General features: G+C 51.7%; 1 protein-coding gene across 1 annotated transcript; it reads left to right on the top strand.

Annotated features, from left to right (window-relative positions):
* The first annotated feature begins 272 nt into the window (after positions 1-272).
* On the top strand, positions 273-25,904 carry RGMA (repulsive guidance molecule BMP co-receptor a). Its single transcript, XM_054077841.1, has 4 exons — positions 273-320; positions 7,407-7,522; positions 19,742-20,253; positions 22,687-25,904. Exons 1-4 carry the CDS (start codon positions 307-309, stop codon positions 23,386-23,388), a joined length of 1,344 nt encoding a protein of 447 aa, XP_053933816.1. The 5' UTR covers positions 273-306; the 3' UTR covers positions 23,389-25,904.
* The last annotated feature ends 43 nt before the right edge of the window (positions 25,905-25,947 follow it).

Below are 25,947 nucleotides of genomic sequence, written 5' to 3'. Positions count from 1 at the left end.
GGAGGGAAGAAGGAGGGAGGGAACCTCCCTATCTGGCTCTATCTCCTCGGCTGCGTCTCACATGCTCCGGGAGGGCGATGCGGCTCCTCGCGTCCCGCTGAGCTGCTCCCCTGCGCAGGGCAGGGGGGGCTGCCTGCGCTCTGCGGTTGGCTTCCCCCCCCCCCCCCCTTCCCCCCTCCGCGTTTATTACTATTGAGTTTTATTTTATTTGGGTTTCTATTTTTGTTTTATCTCTCCCCCCCCCCCCCCCTTCCTGGAAATAAATAAAGCCGCCGCTCCCCGCGCCGACCCCCGCTGGCGAGGCTGATGCGGCCGCTAAGGTAAGCGGGGCGGGGGATGCGGGCCCCCCCGGCTGCCTCCTCCCTCCCTTCCCAGCCGTTTCTGTAAGACACCTCGATTCTTGCCATTTTCTCCCTCTTGTCCGGCTCGATACTAGCCTGGCGTGCATGCGGTTATTCATTTATCCTCCCTCCTGACGGTTGCCACTAAAAATGCACCCTGCTGGGCTAAGTCAATCGAATAATTCCTTGCAGACCCCTGATGAAGACTAAAAATACCCTCCCCGGTATTTTCCTTTGGATGGGCTCATCCCGGGGCTGAGCGCGACCAGAGCGCTCCTTTTGCGGGGACACAAAGCTTAATGGTAGAATCAGTAGGTTGGAAAAGAGCTTTGAGCTCATCAAGCCCAACCGTACCTGTCCACTACTAAACCACATCCCTAACGCTTCATCTGCCCGTCTTTTAAATACCTCCAGGGATGGTGACTCAAACACCTCCCTGGGCAGCTTTTCCCCAACTCTCCGCGGTTGCAAAGCGCTCGGGTGTTTGCAAGCTCGGAGGGAAAGGAGGTGGTGGGATGTGACAGATGTGGAGCGTGGGCGGGGGGGGGGCACATCTGTCCGCAGGGGGAGGAAAGGCAGCTCGGGGACGTCTGGCCAGGAGGAGACTTTACTCCTGACAAACCGAGTCCATAAATAGCCCATAACCTCATCCAGGAGCCGAGGGGGCAGAATATACCCTCCCAGCCAGGACTTTTCGGAGGCACCAGCCAGAGCAGCCCCTGTCGAGGCTTGCTTCCACATTGAGACCTGCACGATGCCCTTTCTAAACAATATATATTTAAGGAAACCGGGCTGTGTTTGCAAGACAGGTGCTTTTTGTTGTGGTGGTGGTTGCGAGGCAGGAGATGAAAGTTTGGTGTTGTTTTGATGTGATTCTTGATTGCTGCCTGTTGGAGTAATTGCATCGCAATTGCTCAGAGGTAGAATCAATTTCCCCAAATTGAGATTTTAATGGGAGCTCGCAAGCTGCTGTTATGTCATGTGGTTTAAGGCGGCGTTGGATTGCATTTATTTTGCAAACTAGATACTTTAGCAGACGGCGCAGGGATAACAGCACCACCCAGTGGGGCCCCAGCCCCGGCTCCAAACCCCATCCCCAGCTCAGGCTCCAGCCCCAGCCCCAGCCCCGGCTCCAAACCCCATCCCCAGCTCAGGCTCCAGCCCCAGCCCCAGTCCCGACTCCAAACCCCATCCCCAGCTCAGGCTCCAGCCCCAGCCCCGACTCCAAACCCCGAGTAGGGCTCACCCGGGAGGACTCCCAGTGATGCTGTTCCTCCTCCACCAAAACTCCCAGTTTCATTTGCCAAAATACCTGTAGAGTTACTGGGTTAAAGTTTTGGTTTGCTTTTTCCCATAAGAAGGAGTGTCCCTCTGCCAGATATTCAGGAAAAAGGTTTAAATCAGCTGATGACACTGTCAGTGTTTCATGACTGATAGCACAGGAAAGGTGTCCAGCAGTGGGGTTGTATTTCTGGTCATCACTGTCAGGAATTGACACATGGGGATCTGGGCAAGGTGGTTGGGCTTCACAGAGGTTTTTGCATAGGATGCTTCAAACATCCCTTTCTCAACAAGTTGAGGATGTAAATTTGCAAGCACTCCATGTCATTTCCCACCTTTAAATGAGACCCAGGAGATGTCCTTAGCTGACCCCTTAGTTGGAGGAGGGAGCAATTAAGGAGCTATGTTTGAACTTTCTCAAGATACCAGTAGTTTTTAAAAGCAGCGGAGCAAAACTGCCCCATTACACAGACTGATTTCTGTCTCTGCTGATAAACACGAGGCTCTCTGCAATCCTACTGCGTTGTTTATTTTTTGGAGGTTCAGATTTAGCCATCTTTTCTGTTGAGCTGACATTTGGCTATTAGAATTTGCTCTTGGGAACCTCCCAGCCCACCTTCCTTTTTTTTTAAAGCGTAGCCCAGATGTGAAGAAGATGCACTAAAGAGATACTGCTTGATATTTACCCCAAAGAGGAGATTGGGCCAGGAGGACCAGCTCCCTGCAGAGAACTAAATATACAGATGGTGAATTCCAGTCAGCCCTCCAAACACTGCTGAAGAAGGGCTGGTTACATGGCTAGGAGTCAGGCTTCACCCCACAAGGCTTTGCAGGAAAAGGGGAGAGACACCAATGAATGCCACCAGTCAAAAAGAAGTTGATGTGATGAACTCTATTTGACTGAAAATAGCCCTGCTTGTTTTGCTTTGTATCATGCACGAGACTGATATTTTTCCGCCAGCCCATCTTCCCTTCTGCCTGTCCAGCCTGGCTGGTAGTGAGTATTTAGAGGTGACTTACAGCTGTAAACTCAGACCAGGAACTTTGAAGAGAGAGCCCAGAGCAGGGATACCCACAGCAACTTCAGTTAGAGTGTTAATCTGGGAGTGCAAAGATACAGGTCTACAAAACATTCTCGCTCTTTTATTTCTTGGTGTTACAAAGCTGTATTTTATTCCCCCTTCAACCCAGTGACCTCTCTTTCCATCACCCCACTGGTGTGTCTGATGTTCGCCGAGGCAGCTGTGGGGAGGTGCGTTAGCTAAACTGGCAAACTCTTCTCTGCACTTCGCTGTGCAGGAGTGGGTTGGTTTGCAAAGCCCCACTCCGTGCCATCCCTTCCACCTGCCCCCTTCAGTCACCGTGCAAGCTGAGTGCACAGGGAGAAGTGGGGGGATGTGTCCCCTGTCAGCTGCTCTGCCTGGCACTCTACTACAAGGCAGGACGTTGGGAAGGAAGGGGGTTTAGCCACATATTCAGCAGCTTGGAGGTTCACAGCTCAGGAAGAGCATCTGCTCATCGTGTCAGTCAGGGAAACTGTAAAATGACTAAAAAGAATTGGATGAGGAATAGAAGAGTCTTTAAAATGAACTGCAGCGTTTCCCAGTATCGCAAACTTGAGAGGTGTGGCTGTTACTACAGAAAGATGAAGAGTTGTGGGGTTTTTTTGTTGTTTTCTTCATCTTCAGAGGTTTTTTGTTTACCCATTCAGAGCACAGGTGTTTGGTTTTTCATCCATGAACATTTTGGGGTCAGTTGTCAAACCTCCCCGGATAACATGTGGGTTTCCACTCCAAACTTTTCTTCTCCTTAAGGGAGCAATTTGCTTTTTCGATGCTTATCCCAAACGCATATCAGCGCTGAACGTTTCAGCATCAGCTTCTGCAGGGGTGATCGTGGTTTATCCCAGCCAGGCCCCAGGCAGTGTTCGTTTAACCCATGTCCCGAGGCAGAGCAGGGAAAGGCACACGAGGAAGCTGTGCCGAGATAGTGGTGTGAAGAGTGGCCGCGTAGAAAGTTCACGGGAGAGTCAGAAGCGGACCAGGAGCCCTGACATCCATACCTCTAACTACTAGTTAGAGTCCTCAGAAATACCCATGTTTACTATTTTAGCCATATAATTACAGGTAGTGAATAATTCCATTAGGAAGACTGTAAGGGGAGGTTATCATCTGTAAACCTTAGGGTTCAAATTAGACACGTTCATTCAGCCCTGTTGAAGCCCACAGCTATGCACGGTGTGATGGAGAGCAGAGAAAAGTAAAGTTCAGGCGAGTGATCCTGGCTGAGTTTCCCTTGGGAACTAGGATCTTCCTGCTCATCCTGCAAACACCTCGGAGAATGCTGTCGGCTAACGCCGGCTGTGATTTGCATGTCACCACTCCGTAATGACACCAAACACGAGAATCACTGTGTATGTGACCACGGAGCTGCCTTTCCCCCTGGAGCTGAGCCGCTGCACAGCCTCACTCTGCTGTGCCTCAGAGGTGTTTGCATTTTAGCGGTGGGTGGTTTCCCACATTACTGTTTGCAAAGAGCACTGAGCTCCTGCTGCCTAAACGGGGAGCCCAGGCAGGGCTTCAAGAATTAAAGGAGCAGGGGAAAACGCAGTCACCCCACGTTTTCAAGCCTAGACATCCCCATTAAGCAGGGCAGGGATCCGAATTTCACATAAACTGCATTTCAGTAGGTGCTTTAAAGTCCAGCTCTTTGATTCAGCTAATCTGAAAGGTGAAGGCTATTTAAAAAAATGTGGAAGGAGGTGCAGGATTTCAGAAACACACCTTATCTGGGGCCTTTTCCTGCTCTGCAGTTATGGTTTGGACACATCTGTTGTTTTCTCCAGCAAAATCCTCTGCTTCAATTTGTGCCAAAACCAGTAATCTCATTTGCAATGCATGATGCAACTGAGCAAAATCAAGGAGAAATTTTTACAAACTGGAGTCAGGGGCATTGAATCATTGCTTTATGGCAGCACAGTTGACCCTACACCAAAGGCAGAAACTCCAACAATGGTCTTATTTTAAAAATAACGCTTGAAGTTGCATTCCAGTCTATTGTTGCAATGTGTCAGCTTCCCACAAAATGGCAATATTGAAGTGGCTCTTCAGGTCAAACAATCAAACTAGCCTCGCAGCAGCTATTCAACAGCTGGATTTTAAAAGTTCGTAATTCAAATGGGGTTTTGAGTTAAAAAGAGATAGATCATGCCCTATGTCACCAGTAATGCAGATCATGCTGTACGTCACTGGGGTAATAGCAGAAGTGATGTTTTTCGACTGAAATAAAAGCAAAAGTTGCACTGCAAGAGGACAATGTGAAAGCAAAAGGAAGGGATTTTGGAATTAAAATCCCATCCCCTAGTTCTCTCTGCTCTGCCTAGGCTCTCCCCAGCTTATGACCCTCTCCCTCCTCTCTCCAGGCCCCTTGGAACTCCAGCTGCCTACACATCCCATCAGCAGGCATTTCTTCTTGGGTGGTAGCAGCAGCTGGCAGGGTTTGGATGTATTTGCTCCTGTTTGACATTCCCCCACAAAGAGGTGCTTCGAGTAGGCATTCCTCCCACACTGCCTTTGCTACAGGTCTGGATCCAGCCTGGCAGCTTTCATCTCCTGCCCGGCTCAGCCTAGTCTGGCAGCTCTTCTTGCACACAGAGCTCCTTCTGAGTTTAGTGGACATCATCTGAGTGCAGCTGTAGAAGGATCAGGACCAAGACAGATCTCTAGTCAAGCAAGCAAAGCCCCAGGATTTTTGGATCCCATATGGGACCCAGATGGAAAAGCTTCAGCATTTTCATTCCAGTGGTAGCCTGGGTAAAGCCTCAGTGAAGCTCCTCCTTCATTCTGAGGCAAGGGGTCTCAAATTCCCCATGGAGAACTAGATAGGTGGTGTTAGCTTCCTTTGCTTCCTAGATGTTCACCAACAGCTCCTCTTCCTCACCTCACCTTCCAGAGGATATTTGTTGTAGCTGAATCACAGATTCAGTGCACAGTAGGAGGAAATCACAAACTCTTCTTGGAGACTTTAGGTGATCATCTCTCCAAAAAGCATCCTTAAGGATGATTGCGAGGCAGAAGAGAAGGATTTCCAAGGACAACTAGAAGCAGAGTCAAGGAACATCCCAGACCTATAACAAACTGCAGGAAGAAAGGCCAGTTGTTAAAGGGCACTTACAGAGTTGGGAGAAGGGTTGTGTAAAACCAACAGCATGTTTTCAGGATGGTATGGGGGCATGCAATCAAAGCATGCCCCCGTAATGATTTAAAACAGGGAAATTAAAGTATATTGCAACCGTGGGCACACTTATTCAGAAGTGAAGTTGCCTTAGTTCACTGTGGCTAAAAGATCCTTAAAGGGAAGAGATCCAAGTCAGCTATTAAGGGGATGTCTCCCTCCTGACCTAGCCCTTTCCTGGGTGGAGCAGCCACCAGAGATGGTGGAGCTGCAGGTCCAATCTGCTCACCTCCTCCAGTTGTGGTATCACAGGAAGTGGAAAAGAGCAGGAATTTGAAGTATACCAGGAAAACGCTTGTGTGCTTCAAGCTGCTGCTCCATCTGCATGGCCCACAAGCAGAGAGGGTGCTGGCCAAAGGGTCTCTAAGAAGTTCTTACAAAGGGAGACCTCCAGGACAACTGTACTAGCAGAACTGGTGAGACTTGACTGCAGAAAAAGCTGAACACCCTATAGATGTTATACTTGGGCTGGTGGTGCAGATTAGGCTGTGGTGGAGGTCCCAAAAAAGTGTAGGAACACATCTAGTCCCCTGCATCAGTCCTCAGTGGGCTGGCAACTAGATTCAGGGACCCCCAATAGTTATCCCGCTCTCCAAGGAGTGTTGGCCTAAAGCTAAGGATCTATGAGACTTGGTGTTTCCCAGTCATCTGGGCTTACTTCACCGCTGCCAGTGCCAGTGCAGGTGAATGACCTGGAAAGGTTGTGAAATGCTCACAGCTATCGTGCGTGGAGGAGCTCCTTGTGCAGGGGGTTATGCCCCAGCAGGCTGAGGACCACAGCATCACTTTTGCAATCTCTGCCCCGCACAAGCTGCCTAGCATCGCCCTGCCTCAGTTTCCCCGCTCTGCTCTACAATGGCCCCTTTAACCCAAATTGTGTAATTTTGGGGAAATCAAAATCGCTCTTGTTTGGCCTATGGGAAAGAGGCATGGAGGGTGCTCTGGGCATCGAGACCCCAGTGGGGTGGGAGAACACCCCTCTCCTAAACTGCAACCGAGCTGCGATGCCCGATGGTGACCAGACGAGGCAAAATCTCAAGAACCGTTCCTGCATGGGACCACCGCCACCCCGACCTCCTTCCCCCCAGGGCACGGGAGGGTTGGGTAGCTCTACCCAGGGCAAAAAACCCCTCGTGCGGGTCTGGCAGGCTCTCTCCTTCCCCGCTCCCTCCCATGGCTGTTCGTTCTCCGCCCCTTCCACGCCGCCGCAGGAGCATTGGCCGGGGAGGCGGGCTGGAGGAGGCGCAGGGAGAGGATGCAGGCATTGGAAGGCAGCCGCGATGATTGATGGTTTGGGCTGTTTTGTAATGGGAGGGGAAGGAGAGGAGGAGGAGAAGCAGAAAAAGTCTGTGTAATCTTTCAGTGCGGAGCTGGGGCCGCTCGTCCCTGCATCGCTCCGTGGAGCCATGTGGGGCTTCTGATTTTGGGTTTTTTTTTTCCCAATTCTTTCTTTCGATTGATTTATTTTTCCCCTTTTTTTTCCTCTTCCTCTCTTCCCTCCTCCCCCCCCCCCTTTTTTTTTTCTTTTCCCTTTTTAAACTCTTCTTCCAGGGAGAGGATAGTGGTTAAAGCTCGAGCTGGATGGATGGGTATGGGGAGAGGGGCAGGATCCACAGCCCTGGGACTTTTCCAAATCCTCCCTGTCTTTCTCTGCATCTTCCCTTCAGGTAAGGAACAGCCTCTTTATTTGAAGAATTTTCCCTTGTGTTTCTCGAGCCGCCTCGGTTCCCCCCGTCCCTGGGCCTCTTTCTCTCTTTGCAGCAGTTTGCCACATGTTTAAAACAAGCAACTAAGGGCTCCGTTTTGGTGTGTGCTCCCCCCCTCCAATTCCCTTTTCCCAAGCAGTTGCGGTGGGTGTTTTTTTCTTGACCTCATCTTCTTTGTCTCCCCGCTGCCTCATCCCACAAGGAAGGTCGAAATCAAAGCAATCTCCGTCGAAGGCAGCCAGGGGGTTGTTTCTGACAGTGTCAGGCAGGTTGCGTTGTTCTCCCCTTCCCGGGTGTGCTTTGTGCCTTGGAGGGAGGGATGGGTTGAGAGGAGGGGGTCACGTACACATTAACACCCCAAATGCCAATTTTTTGCCCTTCAGTGCAAAGAGGAGTCCCCGCTCTTAACCCCCCGGGAAGGGAAAGAGCCTTTACAGAGGTTGTTGCTTTGTGATTTGGGGAAGGTGGGGTGTCCGGGGGGGTTTCACCTGGACCAGGCAGCGCGCCGGGAGGATGCGCGGCGGCACGGAGCGGGTTCCCCCTTCCCCGGCCTCGGGAGGGGGTCTTTGGGGCAGCATCATTTCGTTTGGGAAAAAAAGAAACTTGCTTTGGCTGAGCCAGGGAGCTGTTGGGCTATCCGAGGGCGGAATGGCAACCAAATGGTCCTTGGAGCCCCCGCCCGCCAGCCCTTCCCCGCTCACACCTATCGCGGGTCTCTGCCTCCCCCTCCCCAGCCCCAGTTTGTTTGTATTGTGTCAGAAAAGGAGAGAATTTCAGAATTACAGCTGAAAACGCCATCTGTTTCCAATGAATCCCCCATAGTTTTTCACAATGTTTTTGGCAGATCTCTGCCTGCAAATTCCTTCAAGCCCTGAGTGCTTGTTTTTGTTGGGGGAGGGGAAACCCAGTCCACAGAGGCGGATTTGTTCCTTCCAAAACTCTCCAGTTTCTTTACCTCCTTTTTTTTTTTTTTCATTTGCAAGGGATGGGGGGGGGAAAGGAGAGGAAAACAGGAGGGAGAAAGAAAAGCCCTAACGTTTAAATCTCCCCGTTTATCTCTTGAGTTTAGCAACACTTTACCCTCCTTTTAATTTATTAACTTTTAAATCGGCTCTGCCTTTCTTTTGCATAACCGTAGGTGAAGCACTCTTGCACACGCATGCAGTAAATAAATAAATAACTGCTTTACGCCCTTCCCTCCCCCCTTTTTGCCCTCTTGCAGGAGAGCGAGCCTTTTCAGCCCTGCCCTCACCACTGCAGTGTGTGTCGCCCCCCAGACCCTATTTCTCACAGCAGGTTGGAAGCTTGAACCTCTCCCCCCCCCCCCCTTTTTTTTTTTTGTTCTGGAAACTCTGGAGCTGCTCCCATATGTGTTGCTTAACGCCCTTTTCGGAGCGTTTTGAGTTGCAAAGCTTCGAGGCTGTGAGATTTACGGTGCAAGAAAGAACTTGATAGGCGATCCGGCTGCCTGCTTTGTTTGATTCTCCCTTCAGCAGTCAAATAAGGTGCAAAGAACTGGCAGAACGAGGCGATCCGGAGCCCGCGGGAGGAGAAGGGCGCAGGCGGAGATGGGGCTCCCCGCGCGCAGGGCTGGGACCATGCCGGGGGCTTGCGTGGAAAGCTTTTTTTTTGGGGTGGGAAGGTAGGGAAAAGGGTTTATTCCCCTGGCATATCCTTTGCCCCTTTTTCCTTCCTCTGCTTGGGAATTTGTGGGCTCCCAGCCTTGAGGAAGCGTTGCGCCCCTCGGGAAGGGCCGGGAGAGCAGGGCGCTCAGCAGGTTGGTGCTTTGCCGAGTCCTGCTTCATTTATTTATTTGCTTCCCTCTTCCCCCACCACGTGCAGAGCCCGGGCTGGATTCCCGCTCGCGCTGCTCTCGCACTGCTGCCCTCGCCCCGCCGCCTCCTGGGTGGCCCCCGCCGATGAAGCACCCTTGGGCTGGGGGCGCCCGTGGGGGTCCCCCGGGGTGGGTCTCCCCCAGCGGGTCAGGGTGACCTCTGAGCAGCTGGGAAAGGAGGTTTGGGCAGAGCAGGCCACTGCTGACACTTTTCCTGCCATAAGTCTTGTGCGGAGCTTCTCCCAGGTGCCAGTGTTGGATGCTCACGGATGCCCTTCCCTTCCCTGGATGATTTTCTAGGGTGCTTGGCTCACCCTTGCCTGTGGTCGTGTACAATGTCTCCCGAGTTCTCTTGCAAATCCTTTTGTACCCTTTTCTCCTTTAAAAATCTGGCCCTGAGTTTTGCTCCAGATGTCAGGCTTTGCTCTCCGCCTTGTACTCTGGTTTGTTTTGACTTTCCCGGTTTGTCTTCAGCTTTGCCATTTCGGCTGTAAAACATTCCTATCGTCCAAAAAGAAAAAAAAAAAGAAAATAAAATTAATATGGGACTATTTTGTCCATCTGAGCAATATGGTTGATTCCAGATCCATCCCTGCTAGAGGTGTAGAGCCTCGGTTGACAAACAGCTTTTGTCTCAGCTGCGGGGAGGGACGTGATGGCAGCGTTAAGCTGAAATGGAGAAGGGGGGCTGAGGGGCTGTTAAAACAACGCCTTCCCCAGCGCCGCGAACGGGAAAGGTGGTGGCAGGGGAGGAGCATGCCCGTGCGGGGATGTTGTCAGGGCAGAGAAGAAGGGAGGGATTCAAACGTAAACCTGGAAATATTTTGGCTTCCCTGCGTTTGTTGCTCGTTCAGAACCGGTCTCGAATTTGGAACAGGGAGTTCTCTGCAGCTGCCAGCAAGGCTTGTTGTGGGGCTGGAAGGAGGCACCTTGTTTTTAGTGCAGGTGGGGTGGATATGTTGCTTGTTTTCCACGGAAAAGCCTGCAATTCCCAGCCCTTGGTTACTGGGAACAAGAGGATATTAAGAGTGACTCTGGGTTTTTATGGCTGAGCTTTCCTTCTTTGTGACCTGAACAGCTGTGCTGAGTTGGATGTGCACGTGAAAGCGCTCACGGGGGTGGGCAGCCATAAAAACTTCCTAACGGGGGTGATGGGGGGCTCTGCACCAACCTGCCGTCCCCAGAGAGATGATGGGCTGTGGTGCTGCATCAGGTGCCAGTGACAATGAGTTCTGTGGTTTCCTTTCTGGCTCCCTGATGGGCACATCAAGTAAGGCAACTGTAGACTCTGGCAGGGCTGTGCGCGGCCTGAGAGAGCCCCTCCTCAGCCCCTTAGGAGGCTCCTCAGCCAAGTCCTGCAGCTCCCAAGGGGTGAGCGTTGGCAGGACAGCGAAGAAGGTCGAAGACGAGGGAGCTGGTCCATCTGGATGGGTTTGATTTGCTTTGCCTTTTTGGAGCAGACACCAAACTCTGAACAAAGAGGTGTGAGGGAACCAAGAACATTAGGGTCTCAGGTAGTTTGAAGGTTGCTGGGGTGAAGTTGAAGCTTCTGTCAGGTAGGAGTGATGTGTACTGGGGCAACAAGGAATAGCTTTCGGGGAAGATAGGGGATGCTCCGAGGTGCAGCTGTGATCGTGCAGGTGAGGAGGTGTCTGGCCTTTTTCTGGTTGTCCTGGCAAATCTTGTCTTGATACTGCAAATCAGGAATGATCTGTGCAGGCAGGGCCCTGCCTGGCCATGCATGGCATCTGGAACACACTTGTAAGAGGAGAGCCCCTAAATGCCTTTAAAAAGCTTTGTACCCAGCACTTGGCAACTACTGGGATGAAAAGAAGAGGATATTTATTCCCTTTTCCATGAGCTCTCAAAATAACAGGGCGTTCGATTGTAGCCTCAAGATTGCTTTGCACTCAAGTGCAGCCCGCTTGAGTAAATCACTGCTTCACCAGCTGAAATTCCTGCAGCAAGGGGGAGAATTGAATTATGGCCAACTGCAAAACCAGATGCCATCCCCTTGATGAAGTCATCGGGCTCTTACTGCGGAGAACAAGCTGGCTCCTACACACACGCAGCCCTCGTAGGCGCAGACTGAGCCACTCTGTCTAACGGCCTGGCCGTGGTGTGTGGGGCAGCCGGAGGCTGGCGTCCCTGCAGATGCGAGAACAGTAAACCCTTCAGGGTGGGGCTCCAGAAGGGTGTTGAGTCCCGCTTTCCGCTGCATAAGCATCCAAGGGAGTTTAGCCATTTAATTCCCAGCAAGCAGAGCTGTCCTTGCATATACAGTGTTTTCATGGTTCAGGCAGAGAGCAAGCTTCACCTGAGCCCGAAGTATTTTCTTCTCCCTCAGTTTCTTCTCTTCTTTCCTGGACAGCTGTTGATTTTGGTTCCCAGAGCCTTAGTCTTGATCTACAGTGTTTTGGTTTTTGGACAAGCTACCTGTTTCCCTTGCCATATGACACACTTCAGCCACACTTAAGCCTTTCTGAGATGATGAGGACATGTGGTTTGGGGATGGATCTTGGCTGCAGGCTCAAGGCTTTGCTCTTTGTGAGAGCATTGCTGTGTGCTGGGGATGGAAGCGTGCAGAGCAGCAGGACTGGCCTGGTGGGTTCCAGTTAGAAAGTTCCTTTTTCCTCTTAAAATTAAAACCCGAGTGCCAGGACAGGCAGCAATCAGATGCATTTAAAAATAGACAAACCTCTGAAGGTCTGTGGCTGTGAAGGACAAGCAGATATTGTGGTTTCCATGGGGTGCAAGCAAAAAGGAGGAAGTCTGGTGCTGGGTGGGAACGCAGCCCACAGGAGGGAACCCACTAGATCCCGGTGGGAACCCAGCCCACAGGAGGGAACCCACTAGATCCCCTGTATGTATCCCTGGGTGCATCTCCAGCATTGGTCAGGTGCCCACATGGGTTTTCGGTGGGCTTGTGGTGCTGTTGCCCACCAGCCGTGCAGCTGCCACCCCACGCCCTGCACACAAACCAACGCCTCTGATTGAGATGCTGCAGTTTTTTGGCAGGCAGTTGTATAAATTTGCCTCATCCAGATTTATGTGCTCCGGGCTTTTCTCATCTCCTCATTTCGTGTCTCATTTACCTCTGCGTTTGAAGGGTTGAAATTTCACAAGAGCATGGCGGGATGATTATTCCTAGAGGGAATCCACACCTGTGAGGAGAAAGCATTTCCCTGCCAGCCCTGCCGTGGCCCGGGCGAGGGGAGGAGGGTGAGGGACCTGCTGCCACACCTGGGGGGCCCTCAGGCGCTAGTGGGTGGCAGCCGTGCCTTCAAAGGCACCCTGGGAAAACAGCTCAGCATGGGGAGGGTGATGTGATGTCTGCTGGAAACCCAAAACACTTAGTGTTGGAGGGGTGGCTGGCAGAGGTGGCTTTGTCCAGTTAATACTGTTTCAGAGGGATGAGGACATGGGTGGTGTTGGCTGGGGGAGGAAGATGAGGGTGATGCTTCATGTGGCGGATGAGAGAGCAAATCCACCTCTTTCCACCTGGCTTGTCTTGGGTGAAACCTTTCACATCCTCAGCATCCTCATCTGTAAAATGGACCATTCCCCTCAAGGAGATTCCTGGCTCTTGAGAACTGTTGGTGAAAGCATCTCTGCGCTCCCCAGCTGGGAGAGCCCAGGTGTGCAGCTCCAGCACCACTTTCCAGCCCGCAGCATGCTGTGGCGGGGAGCCAGCTTCATTAGCACCGTTCTGCAGGTGGAGAATCAGAGATCACATCCCTCCCTCCTCATCCTCCATCTGCCAGCTCCCGGTATGTGTCCGTGGAGCAAAACCTGCATCTTCCAAACCATCCACCTGTGCCGCTTCCTCCAGGCTGGTGAAGGCTCAACAGTTGCAGCAAAGGCACCACTGAAGCCTGAATCCCAGGATGAAGTTTTAAGAGCAAATCTGCAACTTTTGGCTGCTTTGGCTGTCAAGGCTGGTTCCTCCTTTCAGCCCATCATGCCTCCAGAACATCCCAAGATTTGCCAGTAATTCTCAGAGCAGCAGCTGCAGCCACTCACGGCCCTGGCTGATGAGCTCCGCCGTTTCCAGTGGTGTCTGTTCATCCTACTCCCTCCATGGGGATGTTGAGGTGAACATGGAAGAGCAGTGCTGGCCCTCAGGGGCTGAGGAGACACACATTTGTCCCCGCTAAGCATGCCGGGTCAGCGGTAAGCTGACTCTCCCGGCCCAAAGAGCTGACTAAGTGGCAGGAATGATCAAGGACTCCTTCAGCAGCATCCAACGGTTTGTGCTGTAGCTGGTGAAGACACTGACTCTGCTCTTTTCCTTCCTGTGCTCGCCCTGTGTCTCTGCACTGCCAGAAGAGAGATGGGGTCCATGAACTTGGTGCTGAGGACAAAAGGGAGTTAGCTGTGAAAGGTCCTCCAGGTGCTGTAGTGACTGACACGGGTTAAAACAAGAAGACTCCTTCAGTGTGCCTTTTGTGACTTAAAGGAATTGGAGAAAGCCTTTCCCCAGCATCCTCTTGAGCAAGACAAGGACTGGGTTAAAAGAAGCTGCATGGGTTGAGGTGTGTTCTCCAGTCACTCTGTCAGCACCTCCTTTGGCTTTGCCTGGATTTAATGCGTCTGCTGCTTTTGCCAGTGGAGGAGAGCACAAACCCCGGGCCCCGGCGTGGAAGGTGGCCCCTGCGAGCCAACCTCCCCATGCACGCCCTTGCAAAATATGAGCTCCAGCGCTTTGCAGAGAGTCAGGTTTATTTTTCTCCTTCAGTTCCCTCCTCCTGGTCCTCCTCCCCCCACTTCAGTGGAACTGAAACCTGATCTAATCCCTTTGCACATGGGTAATTTATTGGTCTATTGGGCTTTTCTTGATGGCAAATTGCATTGTCTTTCTTCCTGGGTTGAGGCTTTGGAGCAGTTTGCTGCATTCCTGCAGCTCTTTTCTCAGGGCTGATCTTTCACACCCCCTCTGAGCACAGTCAAATCAGTTTTATTGGGCCTCTTTGTTATGCAAACAAGACAATAATAACCAGGCTATTATTCTGCAAGATTGTGCTTGATTAACAGTTCAAAGGAGGTCGCTGGAAGAGTCCGGCACTGCCATCCGCGCAAATCCTTTCTCGAAGCTTGGGTCAGGTGCCCTTTGGGTGGTTGAAGGGCTGACCCAGCCCATGACACCCCATCCATCCATCAGGGCTGTGGATGGTACCCATGGGCTCATATCTCTCCCTTGGTGTGACAAGGCACTGGATGATGCATCTCGCAGCCCATGCAGGCACCAAGATGTGGGTCCAGCATGGTCAGCCTGTAGGGTGGCTTGTGTAGACCTCCCTGCTGGGACAAGGACAACGCAAAGGGCTGGATGCAAAGGGCTGAGTTTTCATCCCCTCTGGATTTGCTTTGGACACCTGAAGTATTGCTGGAAGGGATCCCATCAGGCAGGTTTTTGAGGAGCAATGTGATTTTTCTTTTAACTCTTTTGGGGTTGTTTTGTTACTGCTGTCCACCCAGGAGCTGAGCAGCCCACATCTTGAAGCTGGCAGATGTTGCTGGTATTTAGCACCCCCCCAGAATCGTGTCTTTCCCATTGAGATGTCAGCATAAATATGTTTATTTAGATTACTTAAATAAATATGTGTTTAGGAGCCTAAGTCTGGGTGCTCAGATCTGAGGCCAAAGGTAATTACGTTTTACTGTCTTCTCTGAAAAAGCCTTTTGCTGCGAGTGTGAGGGTTGCACATCTACATTTCAATCCATATATTTGGAAGGACGGGGGATGATGTATTTGCATCACGTGTGGGTGATGAAATACTTTCCAGCCTGTTAGTAACCAAGAAGATATTCAACAACATCTCTTGGCAGTGAATGTTTTAAAATTAACAGGTCTGGTTAACGTGCACTGAAGAGTCTTAAAGAATTGGCTTTTGCCTACTGAAATTAATTTCCAGTAATTCCTTTTGCTAGAGAAATTACAGGAGAACAGATGAATTGTCAATTTCCAGCTAGTTTTCTGGAAAAGTGTGATTTGGATAAATGAAATCCAGGTAACCTGACACCATCTGAAGGGAAGATGGGGGCACTTGTAATTAAAAGGCTGTTAAAGTTAGATGTGTGGAGGTGATACGTTTGAACACTTAATTTAACAGTAATGTACCAACTGTGAGGGCAGAGCAATGGGATCCAGGTCGTGCGATATCCCAGGTTCCTAAGCTGGGGGAGGTGGACTGTGGGATGCTTGCGGGATGGAAGGACTGGTGCTTTGCAAACAGGGAGCGTGGGGGAAGGTCACAGCCAAACAGCACATCTTGGTGTAATGCCCTGGTGAAAGGGGTGGTGAGCGTGTGTCCTGCAGCAGTATTGCTCTTCAGAGTAGTAGGTTTTGCAGGAAACAAGCCTGGCGGGGGAAGGTCTGGTGGTGGGGCTGGGCAAACACCTTTCAGTGGGAACTTAAAAGTGCAAACCGTTTAGCTTATCTAGAGGACTGACAAGTGATTTGATTGCAGTGTGTAAATATCTTTGTGGGAAACATACTGGTTACTAACGGACCTTTTACTGCTTTGGAGAAAATCACTGGTTCTTTTTATGTCCTTACAATGAAATCAGATAAAATCCACTTAGAACCAAGACCTGTGTTTTGTAAAGGTGATAAACCCTTGAAACAGCCTGCTGAGAAGAGGGGTGGTTTTTCAGACTGCACAGACTGCAGAAGTCCTCATGGGAGGTATACCTGAACAAACGCAGAGCACCATGCTGTGCTGGAGTCAAGGGGGGCTGTTTTAGTCTAGGTGATTTGATGATTTCCTCCGGCTTTAACCTTTCCGAACCCATTGATACCAAAGGAAATTTTGTAGCTGGTTTGAGTGGCACCAAGATCTTGAATGGAGAAAAGATGATGGGGAGGTTTGGAAGTGGTTGGACTACCAGGGGTTGAAGTCACCCGTTCCTAGGACGAAGGATCCTTTTGAAGGGTGGTGGCATCACCCAGACCTGGAGGTGTCACAGAGATCCTGGGAGAGCCTTGCCGTGTTCCTGCTTGAGAGGGGTTTGTTTCCGTGCTAAGTCATCTGTGGTTGCAAAACAGATCCATTGTGAGTCGATGGAAAATAGATTATGAGAAATTGAATAAACATTGTTTCTTGGCTTGGGTACAAATGAGCCTGCACCACCGTGCCAAAGCTCCTGCCAGAGGGGACGAAGGAAGGTGTGCTTGTCAGGAGGGGGAGAGGGTAAGCTCTGCTCCTCCACAGCCTTCCTCGGCTGTGGTCCTTCCCTGGCAGCGCAAGGGGTTTGCCAAACCCGGTACCCACCAGTGTGGTTGGAGAAGCATCTATGGGAAAGGGCAGGTGTGAGCAGCTGGGGAGGGTGCGGAGCCCCTCTCGCACACTGCTCTGCGGCACCTGGCTTTGCAAACCTGGCCTTATATGGGGCCCTGAGCGAAAAGGGGACCCGTGCCAAAACCAGAGCGATAACATCTTAAAGAAGAATGCTCCCCCTTCAGGCCCTGGGAGGAAGGAGATGGCTTTCCTTGCCCTCGGTTTTGTTGAGATTCTTTTTTTCTTAAAAAACTCAATACCTTATAAAGTCATGTGTGTCCCCGAGGTGCTGTGGTGGCAGAGGACCTCAGGATGGGGATGTGATTCGCACCGAGTGTTGGGTGGCTGTTGTGCAGCAGCCGGCTCTGTCCATAGGCTGCCACAACTCACGCCCGCATCTCCTCATCCACGCAATGAAGTGTGTCCTTAAAGAGCAACAGGCGATAGCTTTAGTCCTACTAAAAAAAAATCCACTCTGCACGGCAGCTGAAGGGCTGGCGTAGCCGGAGCGTGCTGCAGCCTGGGCTCTGCGAGCTGCTCGCAGGACGGACCGCGTTGCACAGCGTGTCCCATTGCCTTCCAGAGCTGTCGGGTGAAGTGGGCTGTGTGCATCCTGCATGTCCAGGGACGTGTCTTCCAGCTCCTCCTGGGGCTGTGCTGGCAAGTCTTTCTGCAGTGACAGCACGTTCAGCTGCATGCGACCTCAAGGCATCCTCAAGCTGTACATTAGCATAACTACTAGGAGAGCAATGATTTTAATTGCCTGATGCCACAACTGTTTGGGATAACTGGCAGTGGTGACACTGGTTACACTCTTGCATGCTTTTCTGACTCCTGCCTTCCACCGGGATGGTCCTGGGGGATCTGCAAAGCTGTGCTCACAGGCTATCGTCAGAGGGAGTGAGATGCATTTTCCTTATTTTCCACCCTGATAAACCTGCACCAAGAGTGTTTTGCCTTGCAATGTCCCTGCTTGCGCTCCCTGTGCCGGCAGACTCCCTTGATCCCCTCACTCTGACTGTGCTGCCGTATGCCATCGCCTGCATTACTTCTCCCACTGAGCTTAGGCACTGCACCAGCTCTAGCATATTGCAACAGCCGTGTTTGAACGTGTGGCCTCCGGAGCCAAGGCGGGCAGTGCTGGGAAGCCAGGCTTTTCTCTGTGCTGGTAACAAGACATCATTCACATTATCTCTTATCTAGGAGGAACGCTGAGCAATACACTCCATTGCAAGCTAGTGGCTATGATGAGTAGTCCACTGAGAAGTGAAGGGTTTTTAGTGGAAAATCACAGTCTTGGGGCAGAAAAGGGACAAAAATAATAAGTATTTTAATACAGAAACATGAGCTCGTATCCCAGGTCAAAAGCTTGTTATCAAGTCACCTCTGGTCAATGATGAGTTAAAGGCTTCTTGCAGGTTTAAATGGGATGCTGCCAAGACAAAACAGCTCTTGGTTTCTCGCTGGTGTTGCTAGCAGCTGAGTTTGTTAAACATAAATTTTAGAACTCTGAGGAACCTGTCACCATTTCCTATTTGCACTTCACTCTTCTTGGAAAGGGAGAGGAGTCAGCCTTGTTTCTTAAAGCTGGACTGCTTAGTGTTTTATAGCCTCGGTCTCCCTTTCTGATTTTCCAGCCCAACTATGTTTAGTTTCCAACCCTGCAATGTTTAAAACTAAAACATACTGCTTTCCCTGAAACAATACTGGGGCTTGTAACTTTCTTTTTAAACAAATCTGAAATGGTTTTGGCACAGATGCCTTGCCAGCCTCCTTCTAAACAAATCCTGAGACAGGAATATACGTGTTCACCTGTGAGAGGCACTACAAAAGCATCTAAAAATGGTGGTGCTTTTCTTCTCCTTCTGCTGCCTTTTATGCCTGAGTTCATCTTGTTTCCAAGTCCTCCGAGGAGGTCAATTAAGAGGAGAGGAAGGACAACACCATGAATTTTAAATGGTGTGAGCATGGGTTCACCAAGGAAGGCTGCAGATTGGCACTGGCAAAGCAGTGTCTGTGCGATGTTCAGCGATGGCCATGTGTTTTTTTGCACAGCTGCTTTCAAGTCTGCTTCAGGGGAACCGCACTGCCCCAGGGAGCAGATGTTGGGGAGGGAAAACGGGATCTGAATTTGCTTTGCCTTCCTCTGCCTTACCAGCAAGCACCGGGGCTCTGGCTGAGCCTGGCGAAGGCTCTGCCGTCTTTGGCTTTGCTTCTGCATGGGCAATGCAAGGCGGGTGCAAAGGGGAGGCGGGGGCTCAGCTGGCGCCCCCACACCCTGCTGCGCCGGTTTTTCTCCTCCACCTCTTGTTCTGTCTCAGCGAGCCGTGGCGGGGAACAGGCTCCCAGGGCTGGGCAAAGGTGCACAGCAGGCAAGAAAGAGCTTTTTTTTGGCTCTTGCTTCTTTCTAGGGGGGTACAAGGAGACAGGCAAGCACTGTTCCTGGCAGCGCTTCAACCCCGAGGGTGATGGGGTGGCTGCTGGCTCTGCTGCAGGGTTGGTCACAGTGCAGATCCTGCTCTAATTTCTGCACATCAGCATGTGTCTGGGGCACAACGGTCATGCCAGAGCTGGGCTTCCCCATGCCCGTGAAGGAGGAAGTGGAAGGCAGGCAGATATTTGCCCTGGTAGAGGTCAGTCTGGACACAGTGTATTGTAATTCATGCAGCACAGAGCTTTAAATGTCATACCCTGAAAAGACCTTAAAAACCCCATTACGCATTACATCTCCCCCCACATTAATGGTTCTGCCTTATCCCTGCTAATGAATGCATCCCATTCTTCTCCACCCTGTTTTTCCCCCCTGGGAGCATTCATCTCAAGGCCTGGATACTCTTTCCCTTCTTGGCTTAAGTTGGGGCAGATCCTGTTGGTTTCTTTGACTTTGATGCGTGAGAGCTGGGTCATGTGAGAGGGTCATGTCTGGTGAGCGAGACCTCATCACGCGGTAGAGCCAGTGTCATGAATTTGGGCTGCAGGAGAACACCAACCTCTTGATGGGACTAGAGTTGGATGTTCCACACACAGACATATTGACCTCCTTGTGTTTTTCCTCTGCTCCCACAGTGACGTCTCCATGCAAGATTCTCAAGTGCAACTCTGAGTTCTGGGCGGCCACGTCGGGCTCCCACCACCTGGGCACAGAAGAGGCACCTGAGTTTTGCACGGCACTGCGTGCCTACGCACACTGCACCCGCCGCACCGCCCGCACCTGCAGGGGTGACCTGGCTTACCATTCCGCCGTGCATGGCATAGACGATCTCATGGTGCAACACAACTGCTCCAAGGATGGCCCCACATCCCAGCCCCGCCTGCGGACATTGCCTCCCGGGGATAGCCAGGAGCGCTCCGACAGCCCCGAAATCTGCCACTACGAGAAGAGCTTTCACAAGCACTCGGCTGCCCCCAACTATACCCACTGCGGGCTCTTTGGGGACCCCCACCTCAGGACTTTCACAGACACTTTCCAAACCTGCAAGGTGCAAGGGGCTTGGCCACTCATAGACAATAACTACCTGAATGTCCAGGTCACCAATACGCCTGTGCTGCCTGGTTCCACAGCCACCGCCACCAGCAAGGTGAGCCTCGGGTCCATCCCTGTGAGCAGAGGTGGGCGAGGGCAGAGGTGCTTCTGAGCAGCCTTTGCTTACGCTGTCTCTCCTCTCCCATTTGCACATCTCCTTGGGAGGGTAAGACCGGGTGGGAGCTCCTCTGAATTAGTGTTTGGCCACCTTCACTTGGGTGGCCTGTGGTTTCTTCCTGAGCCTGTCCAGCACTGTCATAGTTAGCAGGCTGAGGTGCAGCAGCTCAAGAGAGCGATGGTGGCCAAAATCAGGGATGGCAAGTGAGGAGGGCTCCCACCTGGGGGACTCCAGGTTGCTGTGAACAGCCAAACCAAGAACAATGGTGGGACGATTTGGGGAACACCTGAGGTCCAAGCAAACTCAAGACTGCCCTCCGGGGAGGCTTCAGCTTGCAGCAAGAATGTCCTGGAGGCAGATGATCTAGCAGTGCGTTCCCTTTGCCCAGGCTTGTAATTGTGTCTCTGGTTTGCAGCTGAGTCAAGGCATTTTGTAGGGCACGGTCTGTTCTAGTGGTGCTTTGACAGCCTAAATAAACATCCTGAAGGGACAGGGCAAACACTGAGAAAACCGAAACGGCGAAATAAAAATGTGCTGCTGTGATACAGCAGGACATGTGTGACACGGCCTCAGCTTCAGCAGAAACCTGGAGCTGATATGTTGTTCTGTGGTGCACAAGTTCTAAAGCTAACAGGCTGCTTTTTGTGCCAAAAAGTGGGAGGCTCAGCAGGAGGCATCTTCTTGCTTTTGGAATATGTCCTGTCCTGCCATGTCTGGGAGATCTGCTTCTCCCTCTGTGTGGGAAGAGAAGGGAAGCTCATGTAGGACAGGGACTGCTGCTCAGTTCTGGAGGTGACTTTTTTTAGCCTGAGCTGGAGCTGACATTTTTGGTGTCCCTAAAAAAACCTCCTTAAAGATATTTAGCGATGCTCTCAATTCCTTACCTACCAAAAGACATCAGAAGCTGCTGAAGCTTGCAAGAAAGTCTAGCTTGAGGATAGTGATCCTTAAGGACGCCAGGGACCTGCAATTTCTAGACTGGATCCCAGGATCACCATCTTAATTGGTCTTTTTCACCCATTGTCTGCCTCATGGGCTTGTGGTAAGGAAGGATTAGTCATGAGATCTGTAGCATGAGCTGTGGAAAGCATTACTGGGTCCTTGTTAGAGGACCATGTGCTGTTAGAAAGGATGGGAGCCTCTCAGTCCGTGGGGCTCTCTGAGTTTTTGCATGACCCAAAAATCCGTGCGAGGGTAGTACAGCCTCAAACTCAGGGCACAGTGGTGTGTGCTGACATGGCTGAGGAGAGGATAGCAGGACTGGGAGCATCTGGGCACTCCATGGAGGAATGAGGGGGAAAGAGGGACATTTCTAGGGCTCTGGACAGCTCTGGACTCCTCACCAGCACCACGGGGAGCAGAGGTGCTGGGAACCACCACCATGCTCAGCCTAGTCCTTGGGAAGCCTCAGCATTCCCCTTCACACTTAGCCTCCAGGCCTACCTGCCACAGAGCTGCTGGAGCCATCCCTCCTCCAGCCCTCCTGACTCTGGCCAGGTCTCAGTGTTCATGGGGGCCATGTCCGGGGAGGCCCCTCTTGCTGCTTTTCCCTCATAGAAAGAGTTGGAAGAGGAAGCTTAGAGTTTGCATGAGAAGAAGAGCAAGTTGCGCTTCCTTCCATGCAAACTCTACCCTCCTCTTCAAGCCATCCTGTCACATCCAGGTCAGCAAGGGAAGAACAAGGTGAGGTCCTTCCTCCAGCCAGGGACCTGTGTTTGAGCCCAGCCAAGGATGGGGCGCCACGATGGGCTGAAACCTATGCCCATATCACCCCTAGAAGGGCCTTCCCACTTGATCATGCTGAACCATGTGTGTGTCTGCTTTGTTGGGATGGAGCGTGACATGTTCTGGGGCACAAAGGAGAAGACTGTTGGTATGCCAGTGGCCAGAGAAAGAAAGAGGGAGGTAGATATTATGGGAACCAGAGAAGAAGCTCCACCAGCTCTAGGACAGTCAGGGCTCCTCCGCCTCTGCCATTTGCTAGGCCCTGGAGGCAAGACGGTGCTGCATGCACAGGCATGCCACCACAAGCCTGTGAGTAGTGATACTCAGAACAATTCGAGCTACAAGGGAGCTCCTGTGTTGGGCGTGGAGATAACTGCAGATTGAGGTGGTACATTTAGTCCAGTGTCTGAGTCTTAGGTCCACACACAGTGTCCTCATCCCTGTGCTGAAGTAGGATGGCCGGGTCTGGGTGCCTAGAATTTAGGGCAACTTCTTAGGATCAAGCACCTGCTCAGGAGCAAAGGGTCGCACTCCTGGCTGGGCTGGACAGATGGCTCCTCCACCTCCCATGCTGCTTCTTGTAGTGGCTGTGTGCTCTCAGGTGGTCATTGCTGGTTGTAATCTTGTTCCTTTCCTCCCCCACAGCTCACCATCATCTTCAAGAGCTTCCAGGAGTGTGTGGACCAGAAAGTGTACCAAGCAGAGATGGACGAGCTCCCTGCTGCCTTTGCCGATGGCTCCAAGAATGGTGGGGACAAGCATGGAGCCAACAGCCTGAAGATCACTGAGAAGGTGTCAGGCCAGCATATCGAGATCCAGGCAAAGTACATTGGCACCACCATCGTGGTGAGGCAGGTGGGCCGGTACCTCACCTTCGCTGTGCGCATGCCAGAGGAGGTGGTCAATGCTGTGGAGGACCGGGACAGTCAGGGACTCTACCTGTGCCTCCGTGGTTGTCCACTCAACCAACAGATTGACTTCCAGACCATCCGCTCGGCTCAGGCCACAGAAGGCCGTGCTCGTAGGAAGGAGCCCAGCCTGCCGGCCGCCCCAGAAGCCTTCACGTACGAAACGGCCACGGCCAAGTGCAGGGAAAAGCTGCCCGTGGAGGACCTCTACTTCCAGTCCTGCGTCTTTGACCTCCTCACCACGGGGGATGTCAACTTCATGCTGGCTGCTTACTATGCCTTTGAAGACGTGAAGATGCTTCACTCTAACAAAGACAAGCTGCACCTCTATGAAAGGACACGGGACCTGGCCGCAGGCAACACGGCTCCCTCGGGGAGTCCCCATGGCCTCTGGGTAGCACTGCTGTGTTTGAGTCAGTGTTGGTTTGGCTTGTTATAGAGGTTTGCTCTTTCGCACTGTGGAGAGCAGGGAAAGGGAAGCAGGAGGAGACCACGAATGAGGTGGCGGTGCCTGACAATGGGAGGCTGGATGTCAGAGCCACGTGGTTTGTCCTCAAACCTTGGCCCCTCTCTTTGGCACCAAGTCCCTCCACCTTCCCACCTCTTGCCTGGGAGGAATGTGCTGCCAGTGGGACCGGTCAGGAATTTTTGCTGGACTGTACCTTGTCTGGACCTTCCTCACCTCCCCCTCTCCTCCTCTTCCTCCCAGTAGAGTGAGTGCTGAGGAGCCTCCACCTCCTTGTAGCTCTCTCCCAGGTCCCGAAATTGCACGTGACAGCTGTGACATTGGCGTGCATGAATGTGGCTTTGTCTTCAGAGAGCAGAGCCTGCGAGGAGGGCGCGGAGCAGCAAGACAGGGCCAGCACTATGGGGCTCAGCTTTCTGCTTGCCAGGGCTGTGCTCCACTTCTCGGACATGTTCTGCTCTCCCCGGAGTCCCGTTGTTGCAGAAAGTGGTGCAAGGGGCCGAAACGCTGGGGAGTGGTCCCATGCTTGCCCAGCTGCCAGTGCCAGGCGTCTTTTGGGTGCAAAGGGGACACGTTCCTCAAGCCTTGCCTTGAGTTTGCTGTGGTTTGAAGGTCATCTCTTTTAGCCAGTTCGTTTGGCTGATTCACTCAGTAGTTATGTTCCTGGCTCCCTTGTCTCTGCCTGAACCCACCGAGGACTCTTGATGGCAATGGGAGAAACCTGGCCAGTATTCAAGTGATTTCTGTAACTTCTGTGTGGTGCTGGATGAGGTCCTCGTGCCATTTGGTGCCCAGCCCCCGAAAACTGGCAGCAGGGAGGCTGCTCAGTGGGGAGAGCTGATCCAGGCGTCCCTCCAGCCCTGCACCCCCTTGCCTGTCCATGCCTTGGCCAGGCCCTGGGATGGAGTAGGAGCGTTGCGCTCTGTTTCTTTGCTGCTAGGTCTTTGCTCCACTCCTTGTCCAGCAGCCACGAATTGCAACCCCATTGCAGACCAGTTGCACCTTTAGCCCATCTGGGCTTGAAATAGAAATAAGGCAATGTTAGAAATCCATCCAGGTGATGGGATGCAGCAGAGGACCGCTCGGAAGCCCCAGATATCTGTTCCCTGCCTCGAAACGATCGATAATCTCCTTCCCCCACCACGTAGTGCTGCCCATCTCCTCCTCTCCATGTTCCTCTGTTATTCACCTCATTGCTCACTGAACAAACAAGACCACCTTTAGTCTGTACCTTTGAGACCTCCTGATGGGTTTCCCCTCCTTTCCTCAGGGGGAAGTTCCCAGAAACCAGCCCCAAAACACGTGTCACTCTTGGGGGTACCTCCTGCTCGCAAGGAAGGTCTCTGGACAGGATGAGACAAGCTAGCATCGAAAGAGGTGGGAGCAGGCTATGATTGGCAGCCTGAACTGGTGCCAAGAGGCAGCCTGGTGTAAATACTCAACGTGACTATTCATTGTGTCCTAACACCTCTAGAGCTCCATTTGTAAAGCAGCAGAGAAATGCAAAATTGTGTCAATGGATGTAATTTATATTGTCTCTTTAATATATAGAGCCCTGGCATTGATCTCGTGTGACTGTACAGATGAAGAGATGTAATTGGTTTTTAAATGTTTAAGGAAAGAAAAGAAACAAAACAAAAAAAAAAAAAATGTGTTTACTACTTTTCTCCTTGCTTGGTTTGCTGGTGCCCCAGGTATTCTGTTTAGGGAGATTTTAAAATAAGGATATCACAGTTTGGAGGCGCTGAGGAGAGCAACCACTGGAGCGCAGCACAGGACAGTTTAGCTTCCCAATGCACTAATTGCTCAGCCATGCTGATTTGGACTTTTTCTTTTCCCCCCAGTTGTTAAAGCACCACGTTTTTGTCTTCCCTAGAATTTCAAACCCCAACTTTTGAAAGCCAGAATTTGTCACTGGTAAGAGGAAACCTTTGTTTCTTGCTGTGTTACCCCATAGACAGCAGGAGGTGTGCAAAGCGTCGCTCTGAAGATGCACACCTTTTGGAAAGCAGTCTTAGCTGGCTGTGCCACAAGGTGCCACCAAGTCAGTACTTCCCTTAAGACCTCCCTTTCCTAGAAAGTGATCACCCTGTGGCACAATGTGCTGTGGTTTTGGGGTAATTTCCAGCCAAGGAAAGTCTGTTTGATTATGATGTGGCTTGGTCCCACTGCCCAGGTGAGCGCTCCAGCGGTGGCCGGCTCTCGCACATTGGTTGGGGTATCCCTATTTTAGAAGCAAACAGTGAAGCACTTTATTTTGGTTGTGTTTGACCCAGTTCTGGTTAAAGGTGAAGTGTGGCCAAGAAAGACCCAATACTTGGAAACAAAAGAAATACGTAGGCAAAGGGGGGGGAGGCATTACAAGAAGCTCCCCCCCAATTTCCTCCCTGCATTGAGACCCACGGGAGTGTCACTGCGTGTATATACTGTAAATTATTTATTGAGAGAAATGCAAGTAAAGTTTGAGGTTTTTTGACAATAAATGCGTGTTGGTTTTTTTCCCCAGTGTGTTGAGTGGTGCTGTTTGCCACT

Source organism: Cuculus canorus, chromosome 12 (assembly GCF_017976375.1).
Source record: "Cuculus canorus isolate bCucCan1 chromosome 12, bCucCan1.pri, whole genome shotgun sequence".
NCBI classification, from domain to species: domain Eukaryota; kingdom Metazoa; phylum Chordata; class Aves; order Cuculiformes; family Cuculidae; genus Cuculus; species Cuculus canorus.
This window is presented reverse-complemented; position numbering and strand designations above follow the sequence as displayed.